General features: G+C 36.7%; 1 protein-coding gene across 1 annotated transcript in view; it reads right to left on the bottom strand.

Annotated features, from left to right (window-relative positions):
* Window positions 1-979: 979 nt before the first annotated feature.
* The window catches only part of PPARA (peroxisome proliferator activated receptor alpha), a 35,879-nt gene continuing 22,039 nt past the window's right edge, over window positions 980-14,819 (bottom strand). Inside the window, exons 3-7 of the mRNA XM_035888549.1 lie at window positions 12,947-13,107; window positions 11,433-11,571; window positions 8,690-8,892; window positions 5,342-5,789; window positions 980-4,047 (exon numbers count right to left, since the gene is read on the bottom strand). Coding sequence (XP_035744442.1) covers window positions 3,800-4,047; window positions 5,342-5,789; window positions 8,690-8,892; window positions 11,433-11,571; window positions 12,947-13,107 — 1,199 coding nt within the window. The 3' untranslated portion in view covers window positions 980-3,799. The remainder of the gene's footprint in view (window positions 4,048-5,341; window positions 5,790-8,689; window positions 8,893-11,432; window positions 11,572-12,946; window positions 13,108-14,819) is intronic.

Below are 14,819 nucleotides of genomic sequence, written 5' to 3'. Positions count from 1 at the left end.
GCAAACTTGTGCTAGCTCTCTCATGAGAACAGACTTAGTGCAACTGCTGGTATTTCCTAAATCTGTGTGGGCCAGAAATAATGCAAAAATATGCTCTTTGGCAACATTTCAGCTTTCTAGCAGCTGGCTAGCCAGAGCACAAAGGCACGTGGAAATGGCAATTAAATAAAAAAAGAAGAGTTCTTTAAATGCAAAGAAAGATTCAATTTCTGTAAGTGGAAAACATTCATATCTATTGGCTGCCAATTTGTGTTTAAAAGAAAAGTGGGATTCTGAAATTTAAAAAAGTACAAGGTAATTTTTTTTAAGTGGCAGTTGTGCGCTGTTACACTGAAGACAGCACACCTTTAAAGAAAATATTTAAGAAGGAGATAAGTGACCGTCAGATTTTCCTAACACTTGACACAAAACCTTCCTTTTTTTTTTCTTCCCCCTTTGTCAAAGTACCCAGGGCATTCCAATAAATAAATTTTAAAAACCCCAAACAACCCTCAAAAATAAGCTGTAGGTTTGTTGAAAACTTAAGTCGTACCATTGTTTCCTAGGATTTTTCTCTATCCATTTGTTGTCTCTTGTCTTAAGCTATTTGTGGCTACCTGGTTGCTAACCAGAGTTCTTCAGTACTATGGCAGTAAAATAAATTATGTTGATAAGAATCAGATGAAAATTATACCTAACAAGCCAGTAAATCTTTAACAGTTTTTTAATCCTAAAATCTGATCACTATTTCCCTCCTTACAATGGGTATTTTAAAATACTAGATGATCTGTACAAGGTGGAAATGCTGAAGGCTCCTCAGTGATACACCTCAAACTAGTTCAGATTGCAAACTTCAAAAAAAAAAAACCAAGCACAAACTGAGTCATTTTGAAATCTAATTGGCAAAACCCTGCTGCAGTCACCCACTGAAGCAGGTAATGTAATGTACTTCGTTAAAGGTGTAATGCAGAACTTAACACTGAAGAAGTGAATTGTCTGCCCTGTGTCAGCCTTTGCAGGGACTGTGGGCATATGCATAGTGCAGCAGTGTGGGCAGTGGAATCTGGCCAGGATTTTAGGCTATGTTAACATCTTGTTCACATTTCTGTAATTCCGAGATGCGTTCTTTCCATTTTTTTTTCATTAAAGGTCTGCAATTTAATTTAAAACAGAAATCAAACTTCAGTGTCCAAGGAACTAGTCAAAAGATGCTTGCTGGTTTTCAAATAACAAAACAAAAGGATCTGGAACAGGAAAAAATGCAAATTATGCACTTTCCTAATGACAATAATAGGAACCTGTTACAAGCAGCTGCTAATATAGCTAAATGTTAGGCCTTCCACTGAATGATGCTGTTTGCAATTCTTTATAGTTTTGCTGAGAATTTAAGTATTTGTTATTAAATTTTCCATGGTTTTTTAAGGTTTCAGTAAAGTGTTTTAGCCATGTTTGAGAACAAGAGCAGGAAAAATAGTTTTTGTCCACGATGACTGTGCCTGATTTTCCTGAGAAACTTCAGCACACCCCAACTATGGAACACAACTTTGAAATCTGAGCTTTGGGGGGGGGGAATCAGCTTCTACTTCTTTTAGAAGATAAACTTAAAACAGTTGGTTATGAGAGTTTCAGTATGCCATCACAGAACAGCTGATATGTTGACAGGGTTTTCTGAGTAACCAATATTGTGTATCTGTTATTACAATGCTCAGTGTCTTATGCCTAAACCCCACAGTTCCCTAGTGAAACATGGCTGACTTGCAGAATAAAGCAGCATCATTGCTCAAATCCTCTTCTTATTTATGAGGGCACACTATGTACTGCTGTAAGACACAAAAGACAACCTATTTCTCACCTGCTGTTTCCCGGTAAGAGCAACTATCTTCTCTTAATGAAATGTTAGAAATAGCTGTAACGTTAAGGTCTATTCTTCCTGTTGCTGACTAGTGACAGAGAAGGAGAGAGAGTTTTGTGCACATGTATTTATTGTTTTTATCCTGCCCCAGCTGGTCACCAAATGTGAGGCCTATGCTTCAATATTTTATGCTAAATATATCTGACACTAAAGCCTCTGCTAATGACCACTGTCTGGATAAATACCAAATTGCTTTTAAACCTGTAATTTATCCAGTGTCTAGCCATGCCAGCGGGCCTGTAAAGAAACAAACGTTGTGTCTAAAGTAAGAATCAATGTGATGCTCTCACTTCATTGATCTTACTTAGTTCTTGCAGTGAAGGTTTAAGATTCTGAAGTCTTCAAATGTGCTACAATAAAATAAGTACAAAGTGTCCTCCTACACCACTGAAAGCTTAACTACTGTGAAAATGCTAAGATTGGCTCCTGAGATCTTCGTGTTATGAAACAAGCAGTAAAATAAGGAAATAATAATGTGAAGTGACCATATTAAAAAAATTAAAAGAAAAAGAGAGAGCACAGTGCAACTAGCACTTTTGTGTAGTACCCTCTGATAAAAGATCCTGTAAAATGGCAAAGTCGAGCAATTTCCTTATGGCTTATTTTACATCAGGCAGGAGTAAGTACCATTGTAAAGTCATAGTTTGCTCTCAGGAACATGATAAACTTACTCTGTGCTCTCTTTCATAATATTACACAATCGACACTTACAAACACTGTTCTTGGTAATATTGTCACTTTATCCACTATGGCTGTATGGACAAGGACAAAATTTGGTGAAATATTCTAGCTAATACTTATATCGACAAGGCCTAAGAAGGAATAAAAGAAATATATCCAAGTGGATAGCTGGAAAAAAACCAACAGTGTACTCATCAGAAATGTAAACATGTCCAAAGAACTCTACTGCCAAGATATTTGTCGAGAAAGAAGGTGCCTTTCCTATACAATCATTTCTTCAGAGTAAGCTATCACTGCACTAGAATGCTGTGCAGTTGAAATTCTTTTCTCTGGGCTAGGATCAGATTTTTCAGTCTCTCCAAAACTTCTGCTAACTCAAAATAGTATTTTTAAGTTCAAAACCGCATCTTGAGCTATTACAAGTTCTCCAAAATACATATAGTATGGCATATTTTTCCTCAGAAACATTTTCATATTTCCTTAAAACATTTTTGAGAAAAGGGTTCCATCGCTTTACCACATTTACTCTTCAAGAAACACCTGAATGGAGAATCTCTTCTGTATTTTAGATAACTCTTCAGATTTTATTTCATTTCATAAAAGAACCACCTTTTAAACACGCTAATCCTAAGGTATACTAACGTAACACTATATGAAGCTGTACTGCATTTCATGGAATTAAAGCAGCAGCAGATCAAAGGTCTTTCAAATTTTTCAGAAGTGTATGTACAGTAATGTCCAACCACTTGATACACCTAGGCTGACTGCTGTAAGAAAAAGTGTTAGTTGGTTCTCAGTAATTACTGTTAGCCAAAAGTGCATAATCTTTATGATTGTGCATATACCTGGAGAGAATTTGCTGAATTTGTTATATTAATTCTAAAATGACTAAGCCAAGAGGAAATACAATTTTGTTCATGTCTGTTACTTAACATTCTGATTTATTATACAAATATGTATTCCTTACCAACCTTCAGATTTCCAAATAAAAGAACCATTGTAAGACACTTCATGAGCACTATAATCAGTATTTTTCTGCAGAACTCTTTCAAAAGAGGACAAAAGATCCCAAACCAAAAGAAGTGTAACACTCCAGTTACTCAGGTTTTAGATTTTTCATGCTCTGGACTGAGTGAACAGCAGGTAACTGTGCAAGTAGTTTTGCTCCCATCTGTTATTAGTATTGCTCTTGTCTTTAAATATTGTGGAAAAAAGTACTAAAAATCCTTAATACATATCCCTGTAGATTTCCTGTAGTAAAGGGTGTAAATGTGCATCAGATTCAGTCTTCTTAATTATCTGAACAAGTTGAGCATGCTCTGTGACAAGTTGCCGGAGGTCAGCCATTTTTTGGAGAAGTTTCGGGAAGAGGAAGATGTCATCAGGATGGTTGGTTTGCAAGTGAAGTTTCAATACGTGCACAATGCTCTCTTGCATTTTTTCAATGTGTCCTACATTTACAAGACCGGGACGATCTGTTCTCAAAACAAACAAAAAATACATGTAATAATTTTGTAATTATTCTTTGAAGTAGGCTACTTTATAGATTCGATATTGTAGGCTACAGTGTAATTTATATTATACACCGAGGGCAAAGAGGCTCAAACTGAATCTTTTAAAAAAAAAAAAAAAAAAAGGAAAAAAAAATAAAGCTTGGCCAAAGTTTTTCTCAATGCCCACAGTTACTTGAGGAGAGATTTCATACTACGAAATACAACTCGTGCTACAAAAAAACCCCCAAACCACAGCACCCTCTCACCCCCAAAAACCAGCTGAAGCATCCAGCCTAGAATCCAGTTCCATATTCTATATGTCCTGCTAACAGAATTCAAACAGTAAGGATGGAGAAAAAAAGCATGTGGCTATTTCTAGAGAGTTCTTGATTGGTAGCAATACAGCAAGACATAAGTAACAAGCTTTCACTCTTGGTTCCTGTATGTATATTGCCGTAGCGCAAGTTACTAACACGTTACTCAAGCACCTATTAAGGATGTTTCACACTTTCTAGCATATGATCTCATTTTCAGCTACCTACAGTCTTGTAATACCTTCACTCTCCAGATCAAACTTCTCTCTAAGAAGTCTGGGACAACAGACTAAATATGTTTATTGAAAACTTAAGCTAGTTCTAAGGAGAAGGACAGAGGAAAAAAAAAAAACCAAACCAAAAAAACATTTGCCTGCGAAGAACTCTCTTGACTTTTGAAATTAGCTAATTTAATTAGCTAAGTGAGCTGGTGTTTTTAAAATAGCTTGTGATATTAAAATCAGAACACGGGAAGTGCATCAGAGTTGTGCATTTGTACAGAACTCATTACATGATGCAATCAGCAAGTGTCAAAAATGAGCAAAGCTATAATCTGCACCTGCCTCCAGTCTCATTACATAGTATTTTTCTGCCTGTTTGGCACATAGAAATACTGTTTCCAACCCAGCCTTAAGCATAAAAAAAAATAAAAAAATCCTCCAAACCCCAAACAGAACCCCCCACCAACACTCTTCACATCCCACTTTTAAAAACAGGCAGTAACTCTCTGAGGCTAAACAGTAATTCCAAGCATGTCTACAATTCTGCAAAGCAAAATACAGAATCAAGACTGTTAACAGTTACACGCTATCTTCCGTGAAACATGCTAAAAGGGAAAATGACACTGTTAGCGGTAGAATTGAATCTTTGAGGAATTTATAAGCTTTTCCATCAAAATTATTAATTCACGTGAATAAAATTTTAAAACTTACTACCTTAAAGAACAAATATGTAGTGCTTACCTCCACAGCAAATGATAGCCGCAACAAAAAGGGATATATCGCTATCATCCAGTTCCAGTGCATTGAATTTCATTGCAAAATCAAATTTTGGCTCCATTATATCACAGAATGGCTTCCTCAGGCTTTTCAGGAACTCCCGGGTTATAAAACCATTTCCATAGGCTACCAGCATCCCATCCTTGTTCATCACAGACGCTAACATGGCAAATATGGCTTCATAAACTCCATATTTTAACAGTGTCACTTGATCATTCAAGTCAAGATTGGAAAAGCCAGGGATAGATTTGGCAAATTCAGTAAGTTCTGTGACAGTCTCTACAGATGTACACTGGCAGCAGTGAAAGATTCGAACTTCTGCTTCCTTGTTCTGAATTCCATTGGCTACCAATTTTGCCACCAGGGTCTTCTCTGCCATACACAAGGTATCCATATCATGAATAACAAATGGCTACAGAGAAAAAAAATACTAATTCAGTTACAAAATAATGCTTATTTATCACTGGTTTCCTAAAGAATAGGGATTTTGATAAACTTTGACCTTCATGCTAATCAGCCTTCAGCTGGCAATAAACCATGATTTCTTTTAACATTTCTACATAAAGACAATCCACGTATTACAGAACTACAAACCACAGAATCTAAGAACAAGTCTGCTCTGCAAACAACAATGCAAATATTAAAATGTAAGTACGTATGACACCTCTTTATTCTAGTTTTATGTAGCAGTTATAGTGAAGATCCAGAAGTACTGTGCTTAGTATGCATATATCCACTTCAGAGCAAATCCCAGCAGGTTCACAAAAGACTTGTACTACTTTCTCCAGAAGTCCAGGTTATTCTGCCTACGCTCCTATCAATTCCTAAACTAACTACACTTGATGCACATCATGATGCTTTCCTGACATATCCTAGGGGCAATACAGACAGTCATTTAAATATAGGACAGCATATTTGCACAAGAGTGTGAACCCTCTACCACTCTTGTATTTTATTATCAGATTTCCAAAGACTATGCCCCAGCTGATCTTCCCCAGAAGTTCAGCTCATCTTTCTATCTACAGTCAGTGCTAAGTCATCTCTAAACCCAGAATCCCACTAGAACGTCAGCAAACATAACATTTCAGTCTTGATTTCCATAACGCCCTTCATTTAAAAAGGTACGAGCATTACAAACTGATGAGCCAGTCTCTTAAAACATTGTATAAAAAAAAGCAGACTTTCATAATAACAATCAGAACTCAAAAATGTTTTGATACATATCTGAAGAGCAGTAATGAAAACAGAGGACAATCCACTAAAGAAAAACAACAAAACCCAATGCTTCCCAGCCTACCAAAGTCACAGCAATTGACCTTGAAATTGAATCTAGTTCCATAAATGCTAAGCAAAGCACCTTCCCTGTGCTGTTTTGCTCATCTCAGATTAAATATTACGAGGAACACTTGGTGTTCTGTTGGAAACTCATAGAATTCATTTATTTCACTTAGGAAACTCTCAGACATGCTAGTTTCCCACAGTTGTCCACTTTTTAAATGCTTATGGCAACTACACATTCCACCTCACTTCAGTACTTAAGAGTTATACAGAACAGAACTTTCTATGTGCATGTGGATATGAGCGGAGAGTGGCAAAGCAATAAACCCACCAGATTTCTAAGTCCTTTAAAAGATATAGACTATCTTATAAATATTTTCAGAATTTATCATCATTTCACTATGCAGAAAATAGGTACGGCCAAGGACTTAGGAGCTAAATTTAAAAATGGTATCCTGTCATCATGAAAAACGCTAGTTCATTCTGAAATGAATTATAGTGGTGCCAAGAATTAGGGTTCACTGAAATCAGCTGTTAATGCACTGTTCAGAAACAGGTGGATTACTAATTACCAACAAACCCCTCTCTTCTTTTTATTTTTTCTGTTAAAAAGTCAAAACAAGTTAAAATGTCTGTTTTCCCAAGAGGTGATGAAATAGCTTAAAAACCCCTCTTCTCTTCCCTGCATATTGAAGAATGAGAAAGCAGCCTGTTTATAACATACTAGGTCTGACTCCTCATTAATTTTTACTTGTAAATTCACCAAGACATGTGCAAGCCATTATTTTAGCTAGTCAATCAGATCACTATAATCTGAGAGCCTTGATCACATAAATGCAAACACAAAAATTAGGATGCAGTGATCTAGAAACCCTACAGGTACAATACATATTGTAACTTATGATTCTTTTCAAGCTTGTTACCACATGTCAGGACTTTATGCAGATACCTACTTGGTAAGGCGTTAAAGCATGGTATTTACTGTAGGCTTATGTCAGCTTGTACCCCCCAAAAAGTTTAAGCCTGTGCTTAATTTTATGCATCTCTTTAATCCAATGAAAAAGACTGGGATTATTCATATGTATCTCTTGTAATGTAGAAGCCTGTATGCTTGGCTAGACTAGACTAAACTATAATATGCCAAATTCCATAATTTAGAAGACAGCTTGCTTACAATTTTTTATAACTCATCCCCACAGTTACATGGGTTTTATTACGGCATATGTAAAATCTCTTCCCTGCAAATTTTTACTGAAATTAAAATTGTTGGTAAAATAAGATACTTATCTTCTACATATAATTAACATAAATCACAACAGAATTTAAAAAAAATATGCATAGTGAAACAAGTCAGTCCTGACAATGGTTATACAATCTCATGTGCTACAAAACAAAAAGCAGTTGATAGTATTATGTAGACTTTGGCTAAATTATCTTGAAAGAAAAATAACCTCTACATCATACGTGTCTTCACAACCTTGCTTGCTTCTCCCTTTCAAAGTAACTGTACAGTAAAGACCAGGAAAGCTGGGTGAGGAAATAGCCAGAACTGTAAACAAGAATTACCAACTCAAGTTTCTTCCCCCTCCTGCCATTAATATACTTGTGATTAAAACAAAAGTCATACAGAGTCCCTAAAATATATCAGTATTTATCTTGGCATTTGTGGCAGAAAAACATTACAATTTTTTTTTCACTGTCATAATAGTAAATTAATTTTGAACTATTTCCCCCACCCATACCAAGAGGTATTCACATTCACTTTTTTTGATTAAGAATTAATTTTCTTTCCCTTGTGTGTCTACTATAATTTAAGGTTACGAGCTTCCATTTACAATTAATCACCTGATTTTCCTAAAGTTTCCTATTCTTTTGATAGTGGCTAAAAGCAACCATATTTACTACAGGTATTCTTTTTGCATATTTCGTGTCTGTATTAGCATAATATTTATTTGCTTACGAGTTTAACAAATTATTATAATCACCTTACGTACTTGCCAGCTTTACTTTAAGGTTACAGCAAAAAGTACTTACTGGATTGTTATTAGTTTTCCCTGCAAGGATGATTCTGGCTTTAACCTTGTTCATATTGAAGTTTTTCAGGTAAGCATCATGAATTCTTTTGGCAAGTGATTTAAGATCTGCCATTTCCGAATCTTCTACATAATTTTCACCTGTTAGAATTTCTGCTTTCAACTTGGCCTTCTCAGACCTTGGCATTCGTCCAAAACGTATTGCTGATGGGAAGACATAGTTGTAAAACAAACATAAGTTATACAAAAATCTATGGCTTTTACGGTTGCTGATTAGAGCAGTAAGACTGTCTGTCTAGAAAAACTAAGATAGGGGTAGTATCTTTATTATGATAAATTCATGAGTGAAAAAAACTCATCAGTTTTAACACAGTGACTAATTATCAAGACAATATGCTAAACAGAAGGTAATCAGATGTTTCAAAGCACAAACTGGTATCTGCAATGAGCTAGAATGCATGCCTTGTCCCTTCTACATTACCTAAGTAGTTGTGTTTTGTTTTCTCCATACTGTGTTCTACAACTCCCAATGTGAAACTCAAAGTCCACCTTGGGAATTCTAAAAAAAACCTGAGTGAACTCATGTCAGGAGCTTGGCAGAGAGCACACACACCAGCTGGAGAGCTGCCTGGGGAGTTACTCCACAGGGAACACTTCAACGGCGTTGGGCCTGAATCCCATTGCTGATTCTGAACCTGCTGGGGTAAAAAAGTTCTTATGCATTGAGTGTTGAGTTCAACATATCTCTACTGTCTAGTGAGAACAAAACAGACCAGAGACTCAGATTTATGCTCAAAGGCTACAGTCAACAAAACCTCCTCCTAGACCCAGTATTTTATGCTTCTTTTTCAATAGGTTAGCCCTTCAAGACTGGAGAGGATAAGAATAGAGTTTGAGTATCCAATCTAGTCATTAGGATATTCTTTTGAGACACAGGAGATGAGAGTTTGAAACACTGGATATGGAGGTCTCCCAGTTCTTGGGCAAGTGGTCTTGCCATTTAGCAATAAAATAGGCATGTCCACATCCTTATTCAGTTTCAGTTTAAAACTAAACCAGCTCCATTTTAAAAGGGGCGTTACCCTCTGATGGTGTGCAAGGTTTTGAGATGGCTAATACAACTGGTTACTCTTACCACATTTCAGTATCCAACCAGTGAGAGGACAGAACCTCACTGCTTAGACTGAGCAACTCAGAGCATGTGCAGAATTAGCCCTTCAACGTGCCCAAGGAATTTTCTCATGACATAAGGAGGTGACTCTAGGTGTGACCTGAAATACAGTTTTGGACTTCAGTGGAATTCCGACATGGAAGGCCTGGTTCAGAATCTGGCCATGGGTCTATTGCAAAAGTGGAAGAATATCTGCTCTAAATTGAAACTTACAGTTTTAAGGTCGTGGCTGTAAATCTAGTTCTAGTTCTTTTCCTCAGAAGTATCGCCTACAAGTTAGCAGTCATCTCCTTTCCCCATTGCCTCACATGTGTTTGCTGCAGTGAAACTGCTACTGCTCCCTTCAGCTGGAGCACAGGTGCCCACAGTGTTTTAGTATGATAAAACAGCTTCAACTGAATGTTAATTCCTGCCAACCAGCACAGCTCCCCGCTCAACTCCTGCCCCTGAGATGTTACGTTGTTGGCTGGCACACTCTTCCCAAGCCTGCTGCTTCAGGAAGCTACCACCAGTCTTGCAGAGGCTACCAACCCTCTCCCATTGGGCCTTAATCTCAGTCAAGGCTCACCACAAGGGAGACAGACTTCCCCAGAACCAGAAAGTCAACTCTCTCAGTGTCTCTTGCTAGGACTCTAGACGACAACGTCACAGGCAGCTTCCCCAACCACATCCCCACCCCAGCTATCTTGACTGCATAGTTTCCTGAGGAAGTTCATCTCCTAACCCACAGATTTTCACCTAGCCCAGCATTTTCACCTACTTTTCACCTACTCCCAAATTGCACCTGCTCCCAAGTTCAGCCTTGACACTATCAGACCTATGCAGGGAAAGCAAACTACTATCATCTGGCCAACCAAAATGTGCTTTCTCGTGGCTTGGCCTTTCCCTCTTTACTGAAGTTGCTTAGCAAGCTACATACTATGATAAAACTGCCTTGGGGGTTGAAACTGGCCTGTAAGCCACAGGCTTACCAGTCTTATCTTAAATCATTAACACAAACAATAACATAATTTTTAAACTGGACATCTAAACGCTCTGAATTTTTACCATTCCATTTAACAAGCAACCTACCAAATTCCTGTTCCACAGTCAGCACAGATCTTCACCCTCCCCTCACCCCCCTGAAGCATCTGCCCGAGAGCTGTTGCACTCTAACCTGAAAAATAATGAAGTCTGGTTTCCTACAGATTTCTATCCTACGTCATTCCCTGCCACAATGAGCCAGTTGTTCTCCTCCTACTCCTCTACAATGCCCTTGATCAGAATTCTTCCAGTATTGAAATTTGTTTCAATGGGAGTAATGGTGCCAAAGTTCTGGGTGAAGAAAGCAAATAAATGAACATTCATATGGATGGACATCCAGCACAATTGTGTAAAGCTCATAACAGTACCTTTGGCAGCTGTGTATCAATTACATTAACTACTCATTAGGGAAACTGGTGTCCCCCACCATGATCTATACTGTAAAAATCTGAGGTTCAACTCATATGTGTAAGTAGAAATGCTGTCCAAGTGCCTGCTTCCAGAAGCAGGCTCTGTAGAAACAAAACAAATTAAGGGCACTCTTACCTACCATTATGTGACATTCCAACTGAAAGGCACTTTTGAAAACGACAGTATTGGCACTTATTACGATTTTTTTTCTGAATTTTGCAGTTGCGATCGCATTTATCATAGATGAGTTTTAAACGAATTGTTCTTCTAAAAAAACCCTATAAAAAGTTTCAGAAAACAATATGTAATGTTAAAGAATGTTGACTACTAAACTTCAATCACACAGGTAAATTTTTTTCTTTTCTTGTTCATTGATGTCACTAGCAAAACAATACGCAAAGTATAACCTGTCCGAAGGTAAGAATCTATGCAGTGAATTGGTGTGTATGAAGGCATGAACAGAATGGAAAACACGAAAGGAGGGAGTAGCTCTCAGCCTTTTTCCTTGGAAGAGGACCAAGAGCCCAGCGCACCCAAGCAGATTTGCTCTTAAGGATTAAGCAAAACAGTCACATATTGCTTTTGTACACGTTCTCTCAGCATCCTCTGTCAGAATAACCTTCATCTTTCATATGTGTAAGTTACACAGACACACAGATTTACCACATCTTTTCTTCATCCAGCAAATGTGAGAGGTATGATAACACAGCACAGTGTATAGAAAAAGCCAAGGACACAAAAATTAACATTACAGAAAAGCCTATAACTCAACAGAGCCTACCGTGATGTCTTGATACTGCAATGTAAGGTTAGTCTCATACTATGAAATCATAGGGTTAGCAAATTTAGAGACATTGCAACATTCTGCTTCACATGATGTAACAACATGTTGTTTAGGCTGCGGGACACAACTGACTGTGAACTGGCTCCCCATCTCTAATAGATATTCTAGAATTATTCCGTAAGATTTGTATTTGAATTACCATATTTTGACATTGTGCATGAAAGAAAAATGTACACATATACAATTATTTCTCTCACCTTACATTATAATTTAGAAAAAAAATGGAAAACTAAAACATTAGAAGGAAAAAAGAAAAGAATCTCATAATTCATGGGTCATATTATCCCCAAAATTATACATTAATGATAACATTAATTTTTTCCCCACAGACATGCACTTGCCCCAAAACTACAATAGGTACAATACCAAGTGATTCAGGCAGAATGTGGTGGACATGAGAAATTCAGGATTTGTTACTGTTATAATGGAAACATAGCAAACTGGCATGCTTCTCACAGCCATACTCCCAACACAAATAAAACACTAGTGGAGCAAGTAGGCTTAAATTTTTGGTCACAGTTTAGTGTTTTAAGTTGTTTTAGTGTTTAACTAACTACATCCAGAAAAGCAGCACTGAAATTAACATTACAAATTGCCCCTGCTTGATGAAGGTCTGGTATTGAGTGTCCAGTTATGGTATCTGAACTATTTATTTCAGAAAAAAAATCACAGATATGTTTATTATTTAAATAATTATAATGGCTAGAATTATATTAATTAAACATTTATGTAACAAATGTTTGTCTTCATATAATCCTGTAAATAAAGCAACATGATTTAAGTTCTTAAAAAGAAAATTATGACTGTACCTTACAACCTTCACAAGCATGTACTCCGTAATGGTAGCCTGAGGCTTTATCGCCACAAATTCTACATTCAATGTTTAATGCTCCACTGGGTGATTCATCTATGCTACCTGGAGCTGTGGCAAAATTAATGGATGAAGGACTGGATGCTGGTGAAAGGGTGTCTAAAAGAAAAAGGAACACTTCATAAATACTATACTATCAAGACTGATACCATTTCTATAGTGAAACCACACAAAAAATGAGCTTGTTCTAAATAATAATCATGAGTTAACAGTCATTAAGTGAACTAATAATTTGGCCATAAGTGTTTGAAAAATAATTAATATTTATATTAACAGTGCAAACACAAAACAAAATACAGGGTGTACCTTGCTGATTTTGATGAGACATACAACGTCAACAAACAAAACGCCTTACTGAAGTAATTCTGGTAACAAGAACTAGAAGGGTGATAATAGTTCTTGAGGATTCAATAAATACGCGCCACAAAAAAAATACAAGAAAATCAAGCTTTTGGGATTTTCCTGTGTTCCATTTTTTAGTTTGAATTTTTCAAACATTTCTCATTTTGATGTGAACATGAAATTTTTTTATCCCACAACTTAAAATAAGCAACTAAAAAACCCCTGAATTAATATTTGATTTAAATTGAGGAAATTTTCTTAACCATAAAAATGCACATATACCGTCTCCACAAATAACGTGAATTTGAAACTGAAAAGCAGCATTCAATGTGTATCTACTGCTCAAAACAAACAGTACAAAATATAAAAAGAAAAAAGACCAAAACCACAATGGAATAGAACCCCCCCTCCCCATGACTTCCAGTTTGTATCACAATATCCGTTCAACCTGTCAGCTGCTCATTCCAGAAAGGCTGTTAACAGCTCATCTTGCTGTTACATCTTCCACCCCTTGTGCCATAGCATTGAGCATCAGATCTATTGCTATGGTATGACAAGAGCCATATTCCTAGCTCACGCTGAGTTACACTTAAGATACACTTAAGGTTCCCCTGACTTTTGAAGAGCTACTCATAGTTTTAAATGATCTAAATTGAGGCTTAAAAAGCAGTTAGACAACTTCTCTTTCTAAAGAGATTTTCTCAAAGTGAAAGCATGCTCCTGCACATCAGTAGAAAGGCTGAACAGATATTAAAAGGAAGGTAACACAAATGTCTGCTCCTAAGATAATCTAGCAATAGAAGCCTTGCTCAGATACATTATGTTTTGATTATAACGGGAAAAGCACTTCTGAGTTGTTGTACAATGAAATAAACTCTTCAGACATTTTACTACTAGATGAAAATGTAACAAAACTAACACGTTCCACCTTAATTATGTCAATTAATATTTCCACCTTGTTTGAGGAAAATATTTTCTGAGGCCAGAATTTCTTTTATCTTCCATCTTGCAACTTGCACCACAAGACTTTAGTAAATCAATGGGTGTGTTATTTTAACAGAAAGATTAAGGAACACTCATGAATGTAGGTCAGCAAGTATTATGTCGGAAAAAACCTTGGCATAGAACTCAAAGTCTGCATTGCCAGCACTGCCAAGCCCACAGGCATCATGAACAGCCTAAAAAAACCCAGGATTTTTTTAAAGTGTGATTTTAATTTCTTTTTACTTGCCTTATGAATTTGAGCCTTGAAAGTTTACATTTTCTGTCTTCTCTAACAGCAAAACTGGAACATTTTGCAATGAACACTGAATACTCAAATCAGAAGATGACACTAGAAGCTGATCTAAATTATTGTAAGACTTGTGCCCACATACAAAAAAATAATTTAAAAACTTCATGTCTCAGAAGTACTGTTAAAAACCCAGCACATAACTTTTCCTGTAGAAGGCATCTTTCTAATGTGAGGG

Source organism: Egretta garzetta, unplaced genomic scaffold (assembly GCF_000687185.1).
Source record: "Egretta garzetta isolate BGI_Z169 unplaced genomic scaffold, ASM68718v1 scaffold81, whole genome shotgun sequence".
NCBI lineage: Eukaryota > Metazoa > Chordata > Aves > Pelecaniformes > Ardeidae > Egretta > Egretta garzetta.
This window is presented reverse-complemented; position numbering and strand designations above follow the sequence as displayed.